This window comes from Podarcis liolepis (genome assembly GCF_965112155.1).
Source record: "Podarcis liolepis genome assembly, chromosome: 4".
In the NCBI taxonomy this organism is placed as follows: Eukaryota; Metazoa; Chordata; class Lepidosauria; order Squamata; family Lacertidae; genus Podarcis; species Podarcis liolepis.
This window is the reverse complement of record NC_139558.1, coordinates 29,383,778-29,409,533: the sequence shown is the minus strand read 5'-3', so window position 1 is coordinate 29,409,533 and position 25,756 is coordinate 29,383,778. Positions and strand designations below refer to the sequence as shown.

The window sequence follows — 25,756 nt, the reverse complement described above, 5'->3', positions numbered from 1 at the left end:
TTCTCTTTCTGACATCCTCTAAGCTCATCTGGGCCTTCTTGCCTTAAGCCAGATTTTCTAAACATTTGAAACTCATCTCTCCCTTGTCCATTTACTGTACCTTTTGGATCTCTCCAATTTAGCACCAGCAATTTGTTCCAACCTGGATGCTCCAAGATCTCTGTGGGACTGTGCTTTGGTTTGGACTTTGGAAACTGGACATGTGGACTGACCCTGGACCAGATACTGACTGCTGCCAGGTAGGTCAGAAGTTCAGGACACCTTGACTACAACAGATATTTTCTCTGCTGCTATAACCCCACTCCCTTTGTATTTGAAACCAACCATTCCCCCCTGTAAATTAAAGGTCCCATGACAACTCTGCAATATAGTGTGAGCGATCCATTTCGATTTTGGAGGGACTCAGCTGTAACTTGTCCTGTCCGTGTGCAGCTGGTAGCTGGCGGTGAAAGAGAACTAAAGTCACGAGAGCTTTAATCAGCCTTGCCAGGGAGGACCTTGCAAGCTGGAAGGATTGTATTTCCCACAGTCTTAGTTACACAGTCGTTACTTTGTCCCTGAAGGCTTCTCCGCCTGAAGGGAACTGGGAGTGCAGGTGTCGACTGTTTCCAAGGCCCCCGTGAACAATCACATCTACTCTGTGTGAATTTGAACTGTACCAGCATTCTTATAGCATGTATGGGTGCATATTGCTGTTTTCAGGGCTGAAAACACAATGTGAGATGCTTGTCACATTTACTTAGAAGAGTTTGGATTTGATATCCTGCTTTATCACTACCCGAAGGAGTCTCAAAGCGGCTAACATTCTCCTTTCCCTTCCTCCCCCACAACAAACACTCTGTGAGGTGAGTGGGGCTGAGAGACTTCAGAGAAGTGTGACTAGCCCAAGGTCACCCAGCAGCTGCATGTGGAGGAGCGGGGAAGCGAACCTGGTTCCTCAGATTACGAGTCCACCACTCTTAACCACTACACCACACTGGTGGTGTGGTGGATGTTTTTCTTGCACATTAAAACATTTATGGCTGGAGCAGCCAACATGGTTGGACTCCAACTTCCATCATCCCTGATTATTTACCGTGCTGGGTGGAGCTGATGGGAGCTGGTGTCCAACAACATATTGGAGGGCACCATGTTGACTACCCCTGATTTATGGTCTTGAATTGGGGTGGGGGGAAACTGCAAAACTTGTTTATTACATCATGCAACCCGTCTCTACTTTGAGAGAGAAACTAACAGAAAGTGGAAGGGAACTGTGAATGAATCAGAGTAGGCAAAATGTCCATTTTGAAGATGAAAATGCCCTTCATTTTCTCTTTGGCATGAAATGTATTTCTTGTTTTCCATTATAACCCCTGCTCCAGAAAACTGCTGCTACCGAACAAACTGCCTTGCACCTGCAATAACACAGGATGCAAGAGGAAAAGCCTTGCTCAGATCTGCAACATTGAAGAGGATCAGATATGCCTCTCCTGTTGTTAGTTTTCATTGCTAACGAGCTGGCACAAAGAAGCAGTGGGAACGTTTACTTTAAAAGTACATTCCATATTAGTTTGTAGTGGAGCAAAAAAAAAAAAAGGAGGGGGAGCAGTACCATAACTTGGTTTACAGGTGGGGAGGGGAATCCTGGCTCCAAGGAGTGTTTGCTGAATTCTGCTCACTGAGCACAGTAAAGTTTTTTTTCTTGGCTTTCAGGCTTGGTGGGGCAAATAGATGTTTGTTCACTTGCCAACACACACACACCCAACACTATAAGGTTGGCAATAGAATCCATGGAGTAGATTGTATTAACCAATCCTTGGCAAAGGACTATTTCACCATTAACACTAACACTGTATATTACTTATCTCCAAAATGCCTACTTCGAAATTAGATCTGGGCTGGATCTACACCGATTTTAAAAAGCACTAAAAAAAGGGAGTTATATAGCTCTCAAGGCAATTTTCCATTGATAGCTGTACAGCACCCCCTGGTGTGACATTTTTATAACATTTTTATAACACATTCATAACGTTATAACTCACTAGTCCCTGGTGCTGTGATTGCTGGGACAGTTTTGAATTCTGAGAACTCTTACACTCACTTAGTCATAACTTTGAAATGAAAGGCAGTTTTAAACTCAGATTGTGGCATCATTTTACATTTAGTAAATGGGAAGGGCAATCTTTAGCCCAGTTGCTAGGTAACACGCTTCCATTTTATGTCCACTGTGAAGTCGTCTAAGGTGAACGTCAAGTGCTATTCCTCGCCCTTCCTACTTTGTTATTGGACTTGGTTGTTTGTGGAAGGTACACTTTCACCAAAATCCCACATCACCAGAGTCACTCCCTGCTCTTGTGCATCCATAGTTCTAAAGATATGGGGGCAGAGTAATATAGTTCCATGTCGTGAGTATTCACATTTGAGCTATGCTCCCTTCCTGTGGTTTAGACAACCCAGACGCTCTGCTGCGATTGGATAGCTGGAATCCTAACCTCAAGTATATCTGAGCGGCACAAAGTTGAGGGCAACTGTCGCAAGCTCTGTATTGATCTGCATGGCATTTGGTTTTGGCAGCTCTTTTTGTGGGCATAATTTTACCTTTGTGGGGACCTAGCCCTGTGAGAGGATGGCATGCTAGCTAAATTAATTAATCATTTGCTGTTTCCCTACCATTTCCTCTTACATGCTTGTTTCTCTGTTTATGTAATCGGTTATGATGGCATCCTATATATCTGCTCTAGAGGACGTCTGTCACATAATCAGGACTCCTATCTGTGCAAAAGAACTTTCTGTTCCTCCTAGCTGAAGCCTCTATGCTTCCCAAATGCTTTGCAGCAGATCGGGGGGGGGGGGGCATGGAATATTGTAGGAGGGGAGAAGAGCTGTCTGAGCAAACAGTGAACCCTGTTGAATGTTGCTCTATGATGCAATCATATATTCATTCTGCTAGTATAACGTAGGTCACAACGTTGCCCTTCTGCAGTCAGCGTGACTCAATGATAGGATAGGACAAGACTCTTCATTAACAGCAGAACTGGGAGTCTAGTGACTTTGACAACCTTTAACATTTGCATCTTTGAGGGAAATGAACTGAAACGCAAGTAAAAGAGTCCTCACATTTTGTTACACTCATCTCTAGTGCGCTAATCTCCCTCCCCTTTTGGAAACAGCACGTATTATTATCCTTATATGTTGTCCAGAGCTTTTGTTCCCGAGATTGGCAGTTTTACTGAGATAGCACCTAAGTCCTTGATACTTGTATTTCACATTTCTCTGTACATCAGTATTATTTATAGTTTATCTTATTGGATAGTTTGGCCTCTTTCTGCAAGGACATTGCTGAACACTAGTCAGCAACAAAGGATCACCTGACTGTTAAAAGAGAAGCAGCCCTGCTGCTAGCTGGATCCCATACCTGAAGGCAGTGAAATCTACTCCAGCAAATGTGGTTTGAGGAGCAGAGAGTTTCATGTTCCTTCAGCTCTGTACTTAATTGTCGTCTCAGAAACAATATCTTACTGTGATTACCATTGCACTGCGTGCCAAGGAGGGGGCTTATCGATATTAAATGAGAGACAAGCAGACAATGTGACTGTGTGTGGCCATTATTGCACGCAGACGTCGTTAGTGGATGATTTATTAAGAGTGCTACTCAAGGGAGGAGTAGAAGGGTGACTAAAAACCACCAAATGTTTTCTGTACACAGGAAGATTGGATGACATAAAGCAGTGATTTGCAAGACGATAAAGACCTGAAAATGTGGTTTTGGAATATCCTTTATTCCAATAATATTTTTGCTACTAAATAAATCATGGGTTTCGAGAGAGGGCTGTCCTCTGTCTATTCCATGTCTCCTTCATCCACCTTCCCTGCTTCCTCTATATCTTTTTGCATAGAAGAAGGTCTTCATGATTTCCCTGAACTCCTGACAGTGATAACAAACTCTGGGTCACACCAGCCTTCCTCAACCTTTCCAGACAGTCTGGGTGGTGTTAGAATGGAACACACTGCTCAGACAAGTCCAATAGTTTCCGAGTCTGGTTCTTGTTAATAGTATGTAAAACAAATATGAGAATATTGAAATGCATCAAACTGTGTTTTGCTTTTGTTTTTCTTGGCAGAAGGACTTGTGTGCTAAACAAGAAAAGGATTTAAAAGTGGGGCTATAATGTTGTTGTTGTTTAGTTATTTAGTCGTGTCCAACTCTTCATGACCCCATGGACCAGAGCACGCCAGGCACTCCTGTCTTCCACTGCCTCCTGTAGTTTGGTCAAACTCATGCTTGCTGGTAGCTTCGAGAACACTATCCAATCATCTCGTCCTCTGTCGTGCCCTTCTCCTTGTGCCTTCCGTCTTTCCCAACATCAGGGTCTTTTCCAGGGAGTCTTCTCTTCTCATGAGGTGGCCAAAATATTGGAGCCTCAGCTTCAGGATCTGTCCTTCCAGTGAGCACTCAGGGCTGATTTCCTTCAGAATGGATAGGTTTGATCTTCTCCTCCAGCACCATAATTCAAAAGCATCAATTCTTTGGCGATCAACCTTCTTTATGGTCCAGCTTTCACTTCCATACATCACTACTGGGAAAACCATAGCTTTAACTATACGGCCCTTTGTTGGCAAGGTGATGTCTCTGCTATAATATATTTTAATAAAATAAATAAATAAACACGGACTCTATTTATATAGTCTGCGGCACTAAATGTTACTATTCAGTGAATAAATCAGAATTGGATTATTATTATTTTTAAATACATTGCAGAAACATTTCAGTCAGATTTCAGGACTTCTCAAATGTAATTACTTTGCAGGCCAAGGCCAGTGTTTTTGCATTAACTTGATGGTATGTATATCACTGAAGATTGCAAGGATATGCAACGCCACAGTCTGTTTAGCTGAAGCCAGCTAATTAGGTGGAAATCAGCATTAATTTTTAATAAATAATACTGCAAGGATGGTTAGCAGTATCAGGCAGTTCGCTAAGAAACGGGAGGGGTGGAGAGAAGAGGGGAAATCTTCTTCCATCAGCAACAACACCAAATGCTGTTTACGCAGAGCTCCGCCAGGGGGAGGCCCACTGAAAGGAATCTGTTTTCCTTGTCCGATCTGAACAAACTTCTGCAAACTTCCCCATCTTCTCAGATTGCTTCAGGGGTACGTATTTCCGTTGCTCTGACGCTTGGCCTGAGATCAGGCTCGAAGAGGGGGGAAAAGCGCCTCCTCCTCCTCCCCACACCCCGGATCACGATGACCGAGGGAACATGATGCAGTGGCGCAGCACTGTAGTTACTGCACGAAGTTGGAATTTTACAGCTTGGCATCTGCCGGACTTCCTCCGGATCGGATTCCCGAAACCTCCTGCGGGAGCTGAAGGCGTTTGAGAGCGGGACCCAGCAGAGCGCAGTAGCTGGTTGGCGCTGCGTCTTCCTAGACGAGAGACGTTTCTGGTGGAGCCGGAACCCCATTGCGCAGCAGCAGCAGCAGCAGACTTTTCTCCAGGAGCCGCTTAGCTGATTCACACCGCTCACAGCCTCCTTCGATTAGCAGCAGCAGCAGCAGCATCCCTTAGGGGATAATAGCACCACCGGCCATCGTCGGAGGAGGAGGAGGAGAGGGCGGGGACTGGGCGGCTGCCCTAGTGTTACCAACAGGCCAGCTGCAGCAGCAGGCGCCAGGATCTCTCAACAATGCAGCGCAGGCAGCCCTCGGATCTCGGAGCAGCAGCCGGGGAACGCGCCCGCTGCTTCTGATCCTCACGACCGAGTCCGATCCAACTCGTCCTCGCGGCGATCGCGCTCGGAAACAAGAGGAGCTGGAAGTTGGCAGACGATCCGGAGAAGGGGGCTCTGCCGTGGGCGCGCGCGCACGGGTGGGTGCCTCCCTCCGTTTCTCCCCAAGGCTGTTCTTGCTCGCCTCCCCTTGCTGTCACTCGGGATATTTGGGCAAGAGAAGGAGTGATGGAGGCCGCCGTTGCCATCGGGTTGCGATGATGGGAGAGCGACGGAGGCCGAGCTCGGCTGCAAGGGAGACGGCGAGAAGGGGCAGCGGGACGGGGGCAGGGCACCAAGCCTTGAAGGAGGAGAAGCAGAGAGCAGCTTTTCTCCGGAGCCCGGGAGGAGCGCCTTTGCGCGCCAGCACTTCGCCCTGAGCAGCAGCGCCCAGAAAGCGCCTCTTCCTGCGGCCGCTTCTGACCCAGCCGGGAAGGGAGAGAGGCGGGAGCCCTGAAGGGAACAGGTGCCGCCAGCCGCGCCGCCCCGAGAAGGCAGAGGACGGAGGCGACGACGGCGAGGGAGCAGCGCGTGGCTCCCTGGAATTATTATTATTACCACCCGCCTGCTCGGAGAGGGATCAGAAAATAGGTCTCCCAGTCCCCGCCCTCTGGTCCTTCTGACAGCCCCCCCCCCCCGGCGGGCTGGGCTTTGGGCTCGCCGCCGGCCCGCTTCTTGCTCCTCCTCAGCTGCCATGTGTTGTGGCTGCCGCCTGTCGCGCGGCCTCCGCTGCTGGTCTCCATGCTCCTAGGGGCGTCCTGGCTGTGCTCCTCCAAGGCCGCCGCCGCCGCCGCCGCCGAGAAGCGGGCTGCCGAGGAGAGGCGGAGGCGGCGCGCTGCTGGAGGAGGAGGTGGCGGGGGTGGTGGCGGCGGCAGTAACGGCGAGGGGCCACCAGCCGCCGCCGCCGCCGCCGCCTGCGGAGGGGCCATGGAGGAGTCTTCGCTGCTGGACTTGCTGGAGTGCTCCGTGTGCCTGGAGCGCCTGGACACGACGGCCAAGGTGCTCCCGTGCCAGCACACTTTCTGCCGCCGCTGCCTCGAGAGCATCGTCAGCTCCCGCCACGAGCTGCGCTGCCCCGAGTGCCGCATCCTGGTGGGCTGCGGGGTCGACGAGCTGCCCGCCAATATCCTGCTCGTCCGCTTGCTCGACGGCATCCGGCAGAGACCTAGAGCCGCCGCCGCCGGCGGCGGCAACGGAGCCCCGGGGAGCCCCACAGCCCCGGGCAACGCGGCTGCTCCATGTGCGGGCAACCCCGCAGCAGCAGCGGGAGGAGGAAACAACCCTGTTCCCGCCACTAACCCCGGCTGTCACCCCGTGGCGGCGGCGGCGGCTACAGCCGCCTCCCCAGGCTCCCCTAGCAGCGCCGCCGCTGCAGCCGCAGCCTCAGCCGCCGCCAGCCTGAGGGAACTGGCCGCCGCTAGCCGGAGCGCCCTGCTGAAGGTAAGCCTTTCCCTTTCCTCTTCCCGCCTTTTTTGGTCCTCGGTCTCCGCCCCGCGCCAGCCAACAAGCTGCCTGTTCACACGTGGCTCAGTTGTGCTTATACAGTATATACACAGCCAGGGGTGCCAACTTGAAAATATGTATATATTTGGGGGGCGGTAAGCCCTGCCCTGCATAATTGTTCACAAGACACACAGCCACTTGAATGGCAATGACTTTCAACTGGGGGGGGGGCTCAAATATTTTATGGGGGGGCACGAAGGGACCTCGGCCCCTAGGAGTTGGTTGCTATGGCTTATATATGCCTTGTTTCCACACCTTTCATCCAGGATGTTGATGTGTCCTTAATAGAAACAACAACATAACAATGGCACTGCTACAAACTATACATGTTGGGCTGCCCCCTTTGGCTTAGCTGGAAAGCAGGTCTAGTATGTTGGTTAGCTAGCACTCCTATTGAACTTTGAACATCTGGGGATGAATGACTTCAAGAGGCGCCGGGGGTGCCAACTTGACTAAAATATTGGGGGGCAGGGCAGGTAAGCACCGCCCCACATAATTGATCACATGATGTGGCACATGTGCACCCTTGAACTTTGGGGTGGGTGGCCCCCTCAGATATTTTACTGGAGGGCTGAAGGGACTTGGGCCCCTAGAAGTTGGCTCCTCTGAGTTTTTGTCCATATAGGGGGCAAGGGCATCTGTGGCGTCTAGGTTGTAGGGGAAATACGATGTCCCGAAATTCCTTACCACTAGGCAAAAGGGCAAGCGGATGCACTGGGAGACGTTTAAGAGTTGCCGTTGCCACTTGAAGAAGCTCTGTAAACTCTCCTCTTGGTCCTAATAAAGATACTGTTTGGCTGCCTTGGTGAATTTTGTGTGCGGTTGTTTCTTTTTAAGCAGGACCTACATTTCTTACGATACAGAGCTGCAGAGCCAAGACAAGCTGCACCTGACAAAATTCTTTTCTGTGCAATTATGATATATATATAGCAGCCTTGCCCTATCTGATATCTGTGCCACTTCATCCGACTTGCACGTTGCCTAGTTATGGATGCTTTGTTCAAATCGTGCATTAGTTACCAATGGCCTTTTTCAAATAACAGAGGGCATGCCTGCACGCTGCTCTGCCAGTGATATAGCAAAATAGCATTGTTATCGGAATTTGCATCACATACTCTTTCAGAATTTACTGCCTTTCTCCCATATTCCTTTTTCATTTGCTCTAGTGCGTATGCAGTTCTGTGGACTAGCCCTGAGGGAACGTTATGCCTTTGTTGCAAATTGCTATACTGAGATATTCCTCAGGTTTCAGTAAGATAGGTGGCCAAAGCCTACATTAATTTGTATTTGTGTAGGCGTGGGGGCTGCAAGAATGTGGCACCGTTTCCAGTGTGTTAACTTCAGAGGAGGCAAGCGCTCTCCTTAAGAGTGATTAAAGACAGGTGCTTGTCCCTCAAAATGAGGGTGGCCGAAACAAGTTCATGTTACTCTCCTGCTCTTTTAAAATAAAAATCAGGCTGCTGAAATTCAGGATGTTGAGTGATGGCGTTGTACTTTGTCAATTGATGGACAAAACTGTACCTCTGTTGTAGAGAGCATGTGCTTTGCATCCAGAAGCTTCAGTCCCTGCCACCCCTGCTTGAAAGGATCAGGTAGCAGGGTCTGCAGGCAGTGCACAAAAAGACAGCAGGGGAAGCCTTTTTTCTGTCCAAGACCCTGGAGAACTCTGCCAGTCAGAGTAGACAGTACTGGATAGACAAATAGTCTAGTCTGCAGCTTCCTACGTTGCTGTGAAGCAACAATACAACTGCGACATCACGTGCCAGACTTCTCACAGGTCGACTTAATTTCCTTCCTTCACTGAGTAGGGTTCCATATTAACTCGCACAGACATAACCAAATCACATTGTGTGGGACTGCCCTGGTTGTAGAATGCAGCGACAATCACTGCAAATCAAAAGATGAAGGGTATTGGATATACATGGGTGGATGAAAAGAGCTGCTACTGAAGGAATACTTGGACATACTGGCTAAAAGTGCACATTTCGAAGAAGTTTGTTTTCTATCTTGTGTGTGTGTATATTATATACATATGAGTTGTTTTTTATCGGTCACATTGTTAAAATAATATTGTAAAGAGCTTTATAAAATAATAATAATAATGAAAGTTTTGCAGAAAGCTCTTTGTGATGCTGTGCATACATTGTTGCCTGACCAACCCATGCTTTGTTTGATGGAACATCTTGCCTGGCTTTTAAAGTCACTGCTTGGCTGCCATGATTGATGGTTGCATTTTAATTCCCTTGCTTGGGATAATGAGTGCATGGACACAAAAGGTTCCATGGAACTGTTTGTTTAGCCTTTGGAATGACCTCACAGCTTTATCTTTGAAATTGATGCAGTTCTCAATCCTTACAAGGTTCATTACACTGAAAGAAATCTGAACTAATCTGGTGTGTGTTTTTAAAGGAGAAATCAGCAGGCGATAGTAATCTTCCTTACAGCTGCTTTAATACAGCTGGTTAGCAACCTTTTCTGAAAACTAGATGGAGCATCTCTGTATGTATTAAGCAACACAAGAATACAAAGATAACTCGACAGGAGAAGGCAATTATTTGCCAATTCATAGCCTTTATCTTGGCCAGTATTTCAAAATAGTCCCCCCCCCTCTTTTTATAATTTGCAGAAAATAAATAATGATTGCACTTCTTAAAGATGGAATTAAGAAAGCTCATTCACTTATTTGACAGGAAAAATGAATAGGAGTTGTAGGTGTTGCACTATGACACTTAATTGAAGTCCAAGGTCAAATGGTTTTGACCCTTTCTTTACCTTCTTTGCCATTTGTCATCATGGACCTCAACAATGCTAACCCTTGGAAGAGAAGCTATTGCTTTCCCTTCTCTCTGCTGAAATATGATAAGGTTTCCAGAAGAAGCTGGGAGCAACTGCAGCAGCAGAAGCAGCTGTAGCAGGAGCAATTGGTTCCAAAGGGAGCATGCCATGGAGCAAGGATTATCTCCAGAATTGGTGACTTTTCCAAGTTTGACTGGGAATGGGTCTGCAGTTGCCAAAGTGGTTTAGAAGATTTACAAGTCAATGCTGGCAATAAATTATCATGATCATTCCCCCCCCCCCCTGTAGATAGCTGATATGGTTTTGCTCATGCTCTACCTTATATGAAGAAAATTATGGGCTATGAAATGGACAAGAAGCAACTAGCTGGAAAATACCTCTGCATCATTATACAGAAAGAACAATGGTGGCAGCCTTAGGCAACACTATTCTGTGTTTAGGTTTATAGTGGAGAGGTGGTTGATAATCAGGAGGAAGCTGGGTTGGTAGAGATCAGTTTGGGATCAAGGTTGTTGTTGTTTGAATGGGGGAGGTGTGATGTGATAATATTCTCAGCAATTTGTCTAAAGCTATTCCTGTTGGTTACGACCTGGATCTACACAATAAGTAGCCGAATATTTTGTTTTCATAAACACATTTTTCTGCCTATCTGCTTGTTCTTTATTATAGTTGAAACTCTTAACTGCTGGCCTTCCCCCTGCTGATTGGAACATGCAGATAAAAGTGCAATAATAATAATATGTATCTCAGTAATGTGAATTGGGAGGAAAAACACATAAGCCAACTGCAGAATAATATGGTATGTTAATTTGTTTGTTTGTAGAAACCATTTCCTGCAAAGTCACTAAAATATCAGACAAAATGATCTCTTAAACTGACTAGCCAACAGACTTCTGTTCTGCTAATTTTGATGGGGAGATTGTATAGCTCAGGGGTGGCTAACATGTGGCTCTTCAGATATTGCTAGACTGTAGCTCCAGAATATCTGCCAATTTGTCATGCTGATTTAGGATGAAAAGAGGGGGAGGCCTGCTACAGTCAGATGGTTCTGTAAAATATGGTCTGGAGAATCAGGAATAAGCACCAATGAGCCTTGGGCTCATGTGTCCCATCCCATCCCTCCTCAGCTTCCTTAATGTGTGAAGGAAGAGATTAGAAGCTTCCACTTCCAGAAAGCAGCAATAATAATATAATAAGAATAATTTATTATTTATACCCCGCCCATCTGGCTGGGCTTCCCCAGCCACTCTGGGCGGTTTCCAACAAATGTTAAAATACAGTAATGCATCAAACGTATTTTAGCTTGGAATCCTGGTTTGAGGACACTCTATGGTTTGTGCAAACTATAGTTTGTAGCATTGGGATGAAATGGCAGAAATAGAAGTTTCTAATCTCCTTTCCTGATGTGCAGGGAAAGAAAATGAGTTTAATCTTTCTGCTACTGTTTGGAGGATCATTTGAGCTGAGCCTTATTTTAATAGCTTTGCTGGTTTATATACATGGAGGTATATTTAGTTATGAGTGAATATTTTATTACAGCCACAGACCAATAAAAGTTGATACAAACAGAATAAATTGCATAATAAGATTATGGTTGGATATAACCTTTCCGCTTCTTTTGACATAGGTTGCTGCCCAGTCTTTTTGAGGCAATGCACCAATTAATAACAGACTGCAAAGATGGATCGTTATTGACATTCACTACATTAGGATTAACCCACAGGTGAATAGTGTAATTCTTCTGGATTCCAGAACCAAGTTCACTTAATAAAGACAAAAGGCACCTTCTGTTTCAGCATTAGCTACCAACCTTGAATCTGTGTGGTCAAAGATACATAAAGGTTTCTAGTAACAGAATTCAAGAATTCCTTCTTGTGTCTAGGAAAGTGTAGCACAAAAATGCCCTTAAGCTATATTCTATAGCAGTTGTATTCAAAGTATCTTGACGACAAGAAAATGATCATCAGGTGAAGCTTGAATTTTGGTGCCACTGTCAACCTGCTTAAATGCTTTGCAAGTATGACAGCAGCAGGATAAAAAATGTAGGGCAGCATTGATGAGACTTTGGAAGGGAAAGTCGCTTCTGGGTGTATTGTTGATATATACATCAGCATTCACACACACAGAGAGACACACACAAACAGCTTCTCTATTCAGGTTGCTCAAAATGCCTTATAGGTGCCCCTCCCCCCAGTGATTTTAGTATGTTATCTGCTTTGGAAATACTTACATTGAAAAACGGTCTCTTTATGTGAAAATAAAGCAAATATTGTTCTCAGGTGGTCTTTCTTCTAGGCAACTTAGAGCAGTGTTTCCCAACCGGTGTTCCGCGGCACACTAGTGTGCCGTGAGACACCGGCTGGTGTGCCGTGGGAGGGAGGCGGGCGAGTCGGGCGGCGAGAGGCGGCAGCGGCGAGGATCCGCGTCGAGCCGGGGGCGGCTCCGCGGTGCTGGTGCCGAGCGGCGGGGCAGCGCGCGCAAAAGGGAGGAGCGCGAGACAGCGGAGGAGGAGGAGGCCGGCATGTCCGGGCAGCAGCAGCAACAGCAGCAGCAGCAACTCCCGGCGACGGCTCCTCCTCCGCCCGCTATCGCCGCCACCACCACAACAGCCGCCGCCGCCTCAGCTGCCGCCGTCCCTCAATCCCTCGCTCTGCTGCCTCCTCCCACCCCGGCAAGGGGAAGGGAAAAAACTTTCACTTTTGTGCGTCCCTCCCGGCGTGACGCTGCGCGCTGACGTCACGGGGCGGGGCTTTAATGGTGGTGTGCCGCGAGATTTTTTCCCGGTAAACAGGTGTGCCGTTGCCCAAAACCGTTTGGGAAACACTGACTTAGAGGACCAGAACTTCTCAGCACTTTAAGCCTGTCTTCTGGGATAGATAGGGTGTGTGGGTGGGTGTGGGTGTGTTATTAATGGTTTCTTAGCCATTTGCAACTGCAGTGTGAAATCCATATGAATTCCAAAACACATTGGCTACTCCACAATTTAGCACATTTAACCCAGAGGTTTGTGTGATTTAGCATGCTTTATTATCTTCTGCTGGAATCAATGGAATATTTTTTTTAAAATGTTCAATTTTGCCAGGGTTTTCTTGTTATCCCAAAATTAATCTATTTTGTGGGGAGGGAGTAGGAAGAGGGAGAAACCAAGAGTATACCTGCTTTGTTTTGTCCTCCCATCCCACCCCCATCTCTCTTCCTAGTTAGTTGAATGAATCTGATCTTTATCATATTCATTTCCCCCCTGCTGTATAGCTTCAAAACTGAGAGAAGATTGAGATGTAAGATTGAATAAGTGCTCGCCTGCTGCCTTCATTACATACATTTAGGCGGCAGGTGGAAATGTTTCTTTTCAACCAAGTCTTCAGCTAATTAAACAATCTATGGCCTTTTAAGTGTGTTGGGGGGATTTATATCGTCAGCTTCCCATGATTTTTGACTGAAGGGCAGTATATAAAGATTATTATTATTATTATTATTATTATTATTATTATTATTAGTTCTGCTATCAAATCATCCATAAGGAGTGCATTGAGAATATAAATTGCCTTATTTTTTTAAGATTAGGACTCCATTTCTCAGTCTAAAGGTGGATTACAAGCCTGAGCCATTTGGTTTTTGCAAGCCCTTTGTGGAGCCATATGCGAATACACCACTGAGGGCCCGATCCGCATCACCTGTGCCAAACATAAGACCCATTGCTTCATCTATATAGGCTTCACTAATATACACTAGGTCAACCCTTTCATCCTGGTTGAATGCTTTGCCTTATTTATATTTAATTCCATAAAATTATCCGACACTAGTTTGCTGGGTAAAATGTAAACATTTGCCGCTATAAAATAGAACCGGGCCAGGTCTGCAGCTTGTTAAACTTAGGTTTGAGAAGGATTTGACTTCATAGAAGTCAGTTTATTACAGCTTTGTTGCATTGTGGATTGTGTTGTAACGCTGTTAAGGACTGGACGGCTTTGTTCATGAAAGATGGGTAAAAAACTTTGTTCCATTTCCTCTGCTATCTGTAAATATAAAGAAGGGGATAAAGTGACACACCAAAAACAGTTAAGGTGTTTCTGGGCAAAATTAAACTGTGAATGATGTACAATACAACCCTCTGCATATCTATACAGAAATAAGTTTTCTTGACTTCGGTGGGACTTGCTGCCACCGTACAGCACTGAAATGTTAGCGAGTTTATGATTGCCTTAGAAATATAGTTTCATACAAAACCTGTGCTAGCGTTGGTGGCTGCTGTCCATTGGGTGGGGCAGAATGCAGGGAGAACAACAGCAGGTTCAGCCAGGGCCAATGACAGAGGGGTGCGTGTGGCGCTGTGGTCTAAACCACTGAGCCTCTTGGGATTGCCGATTGGAAGGTTGGCGGTTTGAATCACTGTGACGGAGCGAGCTCCTATTGCTCTGCCCCAGCTCCTGCCAACCTAGCAGTTCAAAAGCATGCAAGTGCAAGTAGATAAATAGGTACCTCTGTGGCAGGAATGTAAACGGCGTTTCTGTGCGCTCTGGCTTCTGTCACGGTGTCTGGTCACATAACCCGGAAAGCTGTCTGTGGACAAACGCCGGCTCCCTCGGCCTGAAAGCAAGATGAGCGCCACAACCCCATAGTCACCTTTGTCTGGACTTAACCGTCCAGGGGTCCTTTACCTTTTACCTAATGACAAATTAGTCAAATAATTCTAGTTTTGTAAGTAGGGAGACAGGCAGATGGGGGTTGTCTGAGGGCAGACTGAGGACGGTGGGTGGACCTCATTTGCCCTTATGAACCAGTCTCCACTAACTATGGTATTTTACTTTATCGATTTGCCACAAAAATTACTATATTCATTTTCCCCACCCACACCCGCCTAGTTTGTCCACTTTTGCCATGGATCCTGGCCCACATTGTTTTGGGCAGGAAGCATAAGGAGGAACTGCCTGCCAAGTCAAAATAGCATATGTTCCAGATTTCTTCTCCACACTAAGTTTTGATCAGCTAAATATTTATAATTCCGAGCAATTGTTGACATACGTTTCCCCCTTATTTAAGAAGAACACATTTGTTTAAAAGGTAAAAGTATAAAATACAAACATAAACCTCTAACGGCAATAAACAGACATCTTTCGCTACCACCAGCTTGCCCCAGAAATCCAGTTTAAAGGCTGGCAAATTCAGTACAGCACTGACGTTCAGTGCGGGCATATCAGGAATTGCTCCTGAACCCCTCAGTCTTGGAAGGCAAGACTGAGCTCTCTGCTCCATTTGGCATCAAGTCTCTAAGCAGCCCCTGGTAAATGAAAGCAGGAAGAGATTGCTGGCAAGATTGTCATATCTCCTTTTCAGAGTGCTCTGGTTGTTCCTTACCAAAACTGCTTCTTGCTCTGTCCTGACCTTCCCTGAATTTATATCCGCTCTAAATTCTGCCATACTGTTTGCTTGTTCCCTGCCCATTTGTCTTTCACTTTTCCTTATGTTTCTCAATACGTACTACTTCAGACCCCAGCAAATGTGAATTACAGCAGGTGATATTTATAACCTGGCTTTCTTTCTTGACAGGACAATCCACTGCACAGCATCTGTCTGTTCATTGTATTTGGGTTTCCATGAGACTCCAATGTGTGCTTCATTTAAATGAATTGTAGTTGCATAGCAGTACTTAACAGTTGAGAATGTTTTTAAAGGTGGCATTGGAGGCTGATTAGCATTCCAATATATATGAATTCATATATCAGGTGGTATAAATGGGTGTCATATAATAAGTTCAATTTAGGAGTTCTGTATACAGTGGTATCTCGGATTACATACGCTTCAGGTTACAGACTCCGCTAACCCAGAAATAGTACCTCGGGTTATGAACTTTGCTTCAGGATGAGAACAGAAATCGTGCCCCTGCGGCGCGGCGGCAGCGGGGAGGCCCCACTAGCTAAAGTGGTGCTTCAGGTTAAGAACAGTTTCAGGTTAAGAACAGACCTCCGGAACGAATTAAGTACTTAACCCGAGGTACCACTGTACAAATTAAAGTCTAATATCAGCAATCTGAATTGTAGAAAAGTGCTAAATTAAATTATTAAAACTGTAATTGCATATTTACCTGGAAATAAGTCCACTTGGACACAGTAGGATTTACTTCTGAATAGATGGAGTTAGGATCACACTGTAAACTTGCAACCCTATGTATGCTTACTTGAGAGGAAGACCCATTGAATACAGTGGACTTCCTTCCAAACAAATGTGTGTAGGATTGTGTTGGGAGTTTCATTTTGTCACCATTGATTTTTTTATTCTACATATTTATCGCAAGAGTTTATATCTGCTTGCTTATCCTTGGCTGTAGCATCAAGTGATCACTAGGATATGTAAAGGAACATCACAGGTTAATTACCAGAGAAAGGGTATCATCTGATGTAAACTCAAACATTTTTTTTCAAAAGTGGTTCACACATTTAGCTATTCAATAATATAGGATTGGAAAATCACAGATGTAATTTTAATATAGTCCTGTTCTGTGCTTCCCTTTATTTTTCAGGGGCGGGGAGGACATTTCTCCTGAAAATTTGCTTTGAAGCCAGTTGGACTTGTGGTTGGGTATAATTGTAACTTTGGCTTGATAAGGGTCTGGAGTAGAGTAATTCAATAGGTGAGATAGTCTTTCATTGAACTTGTCAGGCTTCAGCAAAGATAACAGTCATTCCTGAATTGGTATTGTAGGGAAGAAAACACAAACAACAAAAAGGTCAGAAAGCTGAGCTTCTTTTAGAAGCACAGCACGAAGAGCAGCTTATGGGCTCACATATGGTTCGTCTCTGCTTTTCCTATCTATAGTTTTATAATTCTTGTTTCTCTTACACTAAGGATTTTCTTGAAATATACAGTGACACCAGGCCGTAAAAGATCATAGAAGCAAGAACAAGACTGACTGTAGGCATTTTTTGAGGCTAAGCATGGCTTGATTTTTGTTTGTTCACAGTGCAGAGATAACACAATGAAAGCTCATTTTCGAAATCAGATTAGCAGACCTATTGTGAATCTTGATTACAGCTCTACCCGAGGGCTCCTATTGTGCAATGAAAATAGAATATATTTGGGAAAGATATGCCTCCTCTTTTCTCAGCCTTTCTTCTTAAGTGTTCTGCATGGGAGCACAAAGTCACCCTGTTATCAGTTTCCAAAAGCGCTCGCTAAAATTGCACATTCACGCATATCACTAATTCGTTAAAAATATGTTTCTTTAATGTTTCCTCTAGTTCTGTTCTTAAGAAAGCTAACCTAACACTTTGAATTGATCAAAGTATTAAGCATAAGAGGCAAGAGGGGGTCTTTGTAATATCATGAAGTATGTAACCAAGGACATTCTTATATCCTGTGTAGTGGAAGAAGCACAGTTTGAATGTGGGGCAGCCTCATATTCCGGGCTGTGTGTGTTAATGGAAAAATCCGAGGGCTCCCTTGGACAAAAACAAAGACACCAACCAGGATAACTTGGAGCAAAACAGCAGCCTTTAGGCTTGGCCTTTATTGATCTGTTGCAACAGGGTGCTCCCCTCACTAGCAGGAGAGAGGAAGGACCCAGAAAAATGGTGCACAAACACCATACATACATCACAGAAAGGAGGGGTTGAGGGAGGGGTAACCTGAGTGTCCTGTCACCTGGCTGGTTCCCCCTTTCCCCCTCCCCATGACTACTTTCCAGGTGACAGAGGGGAGTTTGCAGTTCCCTGCCCCCAGAGGGAAGAGCTGATTATTGTCCTTTGTTCCAGTCCAGTTCCAGTGCTGAATCCACTCCCATATGCAAGTTCTTTGTGATCTTGATGGTCTTCTGTCTAGGACCATCAGGGTTGGCATAGCAACTGGGCAGGGCTCCTGTGTATGTGCTGGTATGCTCAAGGGATTATGGCTGCCCTGTATCAAACCTACCCCATTTTGTAGTCCTTCCTTCATGGAGTAAAATAAAAGTGGAACAGTGGAAATCTGATGTATGGTTGATTTTCTATGAATTTATAACAGAAGCGTAGCGTATGTAGTGTGTGAGTGTGTGTGAAGTTTGTACAAACTGAATGATGGGGGGGGGGGTTCCTGTGACATGTGTGTATACTGAAATTTAACAGGAGCACAGATAAACTGCAGGGTGTGCCCACACAGAATTCAGCTGCCTCAGATTTCATTGAAAAACAGCAGATTTTTAAGCACATATAGCTGCGTATGTGGATCATGCCTGCTGAAGCAGCTAGAGAACTTGCTGAGTAAGATTTTCAGCGGGCAGGGGTGAGGCATCTATAATATATATATGTGACTAGCAAAGCAAGAACAGTGTTTGTTAAACAGAGGAACTGAGGAGAAAAAATGAGCAACAACATCATCAGTTTTCACACAGTTACCTAGGAGCAAGCCCCACTGAACTCAGTGGGAATGACCTCTGTTTAGATATACTGTACATAGGATTCTGCTGTAAGAAGAGTCCTGATACAACCTTAATTTGATACTGAGCAATAAATAAAAGGAGAATTACAGCAGTGGATAAATTCTGATGGGCAAAGCTTTTCTTCATTTACATCATACTTTAAATATTGATCCAATATGCGAGTTCAAACTTTGCTCCTTTGTCCATCCAAATGGGAATTTATGAGAATTATCCTCAGTATGGAAAAGTTTTGCTCTGGCTTGTGCCCTGTCTTCCTCCAACACTCATGGTAAATTTCAGGTTTACTGTTCTGTTGTCACTGAGAATGGAACAGGCATAAAGAGGCAGAGAGCAGCATGTATAATAGTTGCATGGTTTAATTGTGAATTGATTGCTTTCTAGAATATTCATGAGATGTTGTTAAGATATGACTGTCATTGCTATAAAGAATACAAGTTTGTTTTTCATGTCTGCAGTTGTTTGCCAAGCAGATGCTCAGCCTCAAAGTTTACTTTGCGCTGGATAGGCGAAGCCTGTCTCAGATTTGCCTTACTTCTGCTTTGTTATTTGCTATTTGCTGAAAATGCTGGATGAAAGTTAGGGTATTTCTCCACAAGAGCTTCCTATACTTCTGGCACTTCAGAGCTAAACAAGAGGTTCAGCGAATCCCAGAAAACAGAAGGTAAATTGTGACATACAGGCCCCGTTCTCACATCACACTAAATCATAATTTTAAACAAACTGTGGCTCAGTGTGGATGGATGAGCAATGTGCTGCTCTCTGCTATTAAAAAGTTCCCATGTACTTCTCCCCTGCCTCTGCTACTGTTGTGCCACATGTGAAACAAGCCAAACTCTGACTTTTTGTGTCGTTCAAACATGGGCTCATCATGGTTTGTTTTCCCTTAATAACTTGGTTCCCACTTATGGTTGTTTGGAATGAAACAAACCATGAGCCCCAGTTCATTTGACAGGGCAAGCCACACCTAGTCTTATTTTGTCTGCGGCACAGCAGGACCAGGGAAGGACCACTGTGGGATTTCTTTGCACAGCATAGAGCAGCCTCCTGTTCCTTCACGTTAAACCATAATTTGTTTTAAACTATGGTTTAATCTGACATGCAAACCAGGGCGCAGTTTACCATATTGACATCACGTTCTCTTCACCTGTGTCGATTGCACTGAACACGCTCTGCTCATATGATGAACAGAGCGGTGAGCTGGTGTGGTGGTAGTTTAAGTGTTAGAGTAGGGTTGGGGAGTTCTGGGTTCAAATCCCCACTCAGCCATGACATGAAGCTCACTGGACCAGTCGCCATCTCAACCTAGCCTACCTTACAGAGTTGTTGTGAACATGAAACATGTAGGTGAGAACAATGTGCAGCGTCTTGAGCTCATTGGAGAAAAAGCACATTTAAGAATGATTAATTTGATGCATCAGCCCTCCACACAAATCTGGATGAGAAATGTATGTTGGCCAAAGACAGGCACCATGTAGAAAGTTGCTGATAGTTTCAGGTGCTTTTATTGTGGCATAAAGGTCAGGTGTGTGTCAGCATTGACTACTAAACATCTAGTTAAAGGCAAGACCTGTAACAAGGTAAGAAAAAATATTTTAATTTGACTTACTTATTGTCCTCTTTAATATCATAATTCACTTAACAATAAAACGGAACAGTACAAAGGGAATTATCATTGTCTGTATCTTTCAGGGGCTCCAGAATGACTTTCACTAGTTTAAAAAATGATGATTTAAAAATTCTGACTTCTGTGCATGAAGCCAGTAAGCATGAAGAAATACTGTGTGCTCAGTTGCCACAGAACTATCTGCCACAGAACTATCTGATCTGCCCAAGTACTCCTTTCATGTTCTGGAATTAGCATTGAACATTTCTGCTGCCACGGCAAATGCACAGAATTCGCATGCTCATAATTCCAGTCTTTCCTCATCAGCATATATAGCAGTGGTGATGTGCTATTAGAATTTGCAAAAAGAAAAAAAGGAGGAGGAAAGAAAGGAAAATCACTACACAGCTGTGGAATTTTTAGGCATGGATGATTTTACAGTAAAGTACAGTCAAGCGAGTGTCTTTAAGTGGCTTCTCATAGCTATCTTTCCAGTACTTTAACCAAACAATTTCCGGTCCATGAATAAAATCAAGACTTTGCAGGGTTGTTTAGTCTGGGCATTTGGGAGTTTGGAGCAGTTAATGTGTTCCAGAAGGTTAACCACTATGAACTCCCTTGTCTGGACAGCTTCCTCCCACCCTGCTACTTTCAGATGGGCTGAAACTCATACAGATCCCTCCCAGGCAGGTAACGCAAGTCTTTGGTCCTCTTCAGCATAACATGAAAGAGACCAGTCTTTGGCAGTGTGAAAGCTAGAGCATATTTCCTGTCTGCACTGTTACCTGGAAGGGAATAAAAGAGAGTGACTGTTTCACAGTTATGATTTATTTTCACATCATAAGGACATTATATGACTCCGACTATGTGGAAGGCTCATTTTTGTTTCCATAAAACATTAATCTGCAGGGCACAAATATATATATAGCTGACCCCTTTAGGAAGGATAACGGTATTAATTTTCAGCTGTTCATGTGAAGTGCTAATTTTCTCTCGCTAATAAAAAGCAGAAATGAGATTAGCACTCTTACAAACTGCAAATAGGAGATAATAGTGAACATCAGTGCCCATAAGGACTCAGCTGCACGAAATAGCTCTGTGGTACTGAGTCCACTACAGCCATGTTGTTGCTTAGGATCTCACGATCAGGGATCCAGTTTTCTCATTCCACCGAGAATTCATCTCTGCACACTTTGCAGGCTTCAGTGTGTCGATTGACCTGCAGACCTGTGCAGGCAAAATAGTGCTAAACAGTTAAAAACTGTTCCTAGGCTGCATGGTAGCCCATGGTGAAATGGGTCCGTGTGGGTCCCTTTATGGCAGCGGTAAGGGATGCCATGCTCTCCAAATTCTGCAGGGCTCAACCGCCACCAGCCCCAGCCAGCATGACCAGTGATTGGCAATTATGGGAGTGGCATCCCAGCAACATCTGAAGACCTCCAGGTTCCTGCTTTACAAGATAGGTTCCTGCTTTACAAGATAGTCAGCTCCTGACAGCATTGACAGTCTGATATGTAGGTGTGCAGATCCTCATAAGCAACAGAGTGAGTGCCACTTGGTGCTAAATGCAAGGATCTTCCCCGTTCATTGTGAGGGATGATGACCCAAGTTGTGAACAGTGTACATCTATCCATTGCTATCTTTTTGAGTGACACCAAGAACTTACTTGTGTGCTGACATAGCAGATCTAGAACTGAGTTGTAAGTTCCTAATCAGGTGTGTAAGAAGACCTGTCAACATTTGCCACGGGTGGTGGTTCCACTGGGAGCGGTGGTTCATTTTTAAACAGCATCTTCCCTTGTACTTTTTCTTTGCTAACCTCATTTCTGGGCTTCCAAAGAGTTGCGTCCCCCGCCCCCAATTTGCTTGTTTTGCAGTTGGCTGGTGCATATTATTTAGCGAATGAAGCATGACATAAAACGGAATATTTATATTTTTTAATAAAAGATTCATTTTCCGTTTTGTGTGGCATTGCTTCTTGGTCTCTTGTGATCTGCCCACAGTGTAGCTCTTGAATAATTAAATACAAGAACTTACGGGGGCCTAGTGTTACTTTGCTGGAGCAGCTATGTTCCAGTCTCACATGTTACCAAGCTCACTAATATGAATTTTCAAGCTAACGTTAATATTTTATGGTATACCAATGCAATTTTATTCAGGTTTCCCTAAAACGCCGTGCACTTGACGTTGAACCCTGAGCGCTGAGATGATTACACTTCGTAAAGCCTTCACGCTTCGCTTACATGATCCTCAATGTTTTATTACACACAAAGTTATTTGCCACAATTAGGAATGGATAAAGCTGTCATTCTCCTACCCCAGTTTCTCATTTGTCTAAGCTTTGCTAATTCAGTTCTTCACAGTTCTCCATCAGTTTGTGTTTTATTTTATTTTTTGGAAAGGTCCCAAAAATCTAGTTCAGGCTGACAGCTGAGGTCCTGGTGTGGCCAGTTTTATATTGGCCAGGGAACAGACCAGAGAGAAGAGGTTCTCCCTCAGGTCCACTCACAAGCCCCATCCCTTGCACACCCACGATTGGCCAGAGGGTCATCCAGGAGCATCCTGGGTAGTTGGTGTCACAAAAGAAGGCAGAACTGCCTTCTCCCGTCATACCAAAGCCAAAGCGGGGAACCTCGTCCCGCCATGGCCATACTGGAACCACAGTGGCCACTCCCAGTGAGGGCGTGGCGGGAACGGGCATTCTTGCACACATTTGGCTGGGGAATTGCATGACAAAATTTATGTTTCAGTTTGTGCATTGTTCTGGCAAGTGCAAATTAGGCAATGAAGTTAGAACTGAGTCAAATATCTCCCCCACACCTAGCCACAATAATTTTAAAAATGTATAAAGCACAACAAAGACTATTGCTGCAAGAGTCTTAACATGATCATCCCTGTGGAACCTGCTTATACCTGGAATTTGTCATGTTTAATGTGATGTTATAAATAAAAAATGAGATTACTCGACAAGTGGTGACAGATACCATTTCGTTCCAAATCACTATTGTCTTCGTAGGAACTTTGTGAAAATTATTGCACACAGAGAACATTGGTAACAGTTTATTGGCTAGACTTTATTGGTATGGAAATTGTTGTGTCACAGGGTTCATAACAAAAATGCAGAAATGCAAAAAAAAGTGTTGGTTGACGTAGTTGAGATATGTTAAACTAGAGATTTTATTACATACTTGTTCCTCACAACTAGATTTAGAGGAAGGGAAAACATTTAATAAAATAGATTATTTATATCAGTGTACTCTTGTAAAAATCTGCAGCTCCATTGTTGTTTTTTTACGGTTGCCGAACTGTGGAAGAGAGACTGGATTTCTGGCTTGCAATCTAGCAACCTCATGAGATTGTAACATCTTAAGTACAGCTAGTGTTCCAGTTTGGAGGTAGTTTTTGTAGGATTTTTGGAAAGGGAGAAATGTCAGTGGTGCTACCTTGAAACTGAACTGGACATTCATTCCCTATCATTTCTGTTTTTTGGCCATAATGAGATGTCACTGTAGTTAAGTAAAGCCATTTGCTTTCTGCTTGGTCTTTTCCTCCACTCTTTTTTTCTTTGTTCCTGTCTAATGGAGCTAACTTACCTTTTGGGGCAGGGGCTTGGGTAGAATTATGGATATAACGATCAGAGAGCGCAGCTTAACAATGTCTTGGACATCATTGGCTGCTCTACTGGAATATACAGAAATTGTAGCTCTGAGCTTTGCATGCAGAAGGTTCAAAGTCCAATCGCTTGGCATCTTTGGTTATATCATAAAATAGGAGGTGGTAAGCAAGACCTCTCCTAGACAGTTGCTGACAGAAGAGTGAAAATTACCGGAAAAATAAGAAATCAAGATAACAAACCTTTATGGTTTATTGAATATGTACAAATAAATTGTAAACAGATGAGGACACTGGCAGGATTATTGTAATAACCTGCAGTTTCATAAGAGTAAATAATTAAAGTAGGTGAATAAAAGAATGTTGAGTTAATTTAGAATATGCAGGAAAGGATAAAAGCAAATCTAAGGAACCGTAGAATGGAGGAGGAAGGAAGTCAAGTTTTGAAATGTTAAAATGACTGTAAAACTATTCAAATGTATATAACTGAAAATCGTGTGTGTGTGTGTGTGTGTGTGTGTGTGTGTATGAATGAGAGACTATAGATTTGATGGACAAATAGACTGAACCTATTTACAGAAAGTAGCATTCTTTTACTGATCTGCCTACATCTTCTCAACATGGAACTTTCCCACTGGAACCACCAAAGTGTGAAGGGATTAATGACTGTTACTGCTCTTCTACTATTGGGCAAAACTTCAAGATGGTAGTGTAAAATTCCAACTGTAAAATTACCATTGCAAAAGGTAACATGAGATTCCCAGATTTAGTAGTTAAGAAAACTGCGTAACCACTTCCTCAACATTCATAGCTAATAAAATCATAAATTCAATGGCAGTCCCCAAATTTAGATCTCCCTCTTGATTGTCAGCAGAGAATTCGGTTACTGTGCCGCCATCTGTGAAAAATAACTCTTACTACTGCCTGCAGGTTGGCTTTTTATTGCACATGCCATCTGGCCTGCTACTGATGTTGATCTTGAATGTTTGAAATGTTTTGGTTCATTGTTCTGTGAACATTCTCCCTTCCCAGTTTTGCCACATAAAACTGAAGTAAGACTCTAGTGAATCCTCTTGCAAAAGTGGGTTGTAAATCACCTCCAGAATGTGTATCAGCAACTGGTAATTTGGGGAATTGCCAAGCGTAAACAAGGGAAAGATCTTATCTTATACCCTTGCAAGGTGTATATTTATGACAAGAGTTCAAAATCTTATATAGTAGAAGTGCATTGATATTCAAAAGGGATATGCAATGGTGGCGTTTCAAAGCACTAAGTAAGTAGGGGGTGGTCTTAAATAGAATGACATTTCATAGAATTTTCATTGATAAAACCACATTCAACCCATACTGTGAAGAGCCTATTTAGTTGAACACTCACTCTGCACAGCCTATTCACTACATGCAGTAGAAACAGGAGTGGGCTTACTTATATTCTTCTCAGGTGTAAGATCTAAATCTTTCCAGCCTCTAACTGAAATATACATTAGAGTTGTTCAGTGGAATCCCTGATCTGGAGCTTGTGTAGAAATTAATTCTCTCCTCTTCAAAGCTTTACTGCAGGACTGTCTTAAATACTAAGATAAATGTTACAAATGAACAAAGTAACACATTGGAAGTAAGCAGTGAGTTACAGTCCTTTATGCAGTTCGATAAACTTTCCTCTCTCTTGTCCCAGAGGGAGATCCTAAGCTTGTTACTCATTGCAGAACTACTCTGCAACCTGCTGCTGCTTCTAGTAATCTCCAAATACACGCAGAGGCTCCTCAAGTTTCATCTTCCTGATGTGAGAGCTCTGCAGCTTGTGTTTCCTGAGATGAGTCATCAGGTACCGTATTTTTTGCACCATAACACTCACTTTTTTCCTCCTAGAAAGTAAGGGGAAATGTCTGTGCGTGTTATGGAGCGAATGCCTGCGGGTGGCGGGGGGGATCTGCTGCAGTCGTGAGCAGAGGATCCATGGTTCCCCTTCCTTCCCTCCTCCGTGGTTACAAAGCATGGATCCACATGGATCCTCAGGATTGGGCTACTCCAAACTCACTGTCAGATCACATGTCTGTGGCCACAGCGTGAACCACAAAAATCATATAT

General features: G+C 44.3%; 1 protein-coding gene across 2 annotated transcripts in view; it reads left to right on the top strand.

Moving 5' to 3' along the window:
• Positions 1 to 4,280: 4,280 nt before the first annotated feature.
• SH3RF3 (SH3 domain containing ring finger 3) overlaps positions 4,281 to 25,756 on the top strand; it is a 210,885-nt gene continuing 189,409 nt past the window's right edge. Inside the window, exon 1 of one of the 2 annotated variants that reach the window (XM_083501456.1) lies at positions 4,281 to 7,184. In XM_083501456.1, the coding sequence (XP_083357582.1) occupies positions 6,486 to 7,184 (699 nt within the window). In that variant the 5' untranslated portion in view covers positions 4,281 to 6,485. The remainder of the gene's footprint in view (positions 7,185 to 25,756) is intronic. The other variant, XM_083501455.1, reaches the window with a different exon arrangement.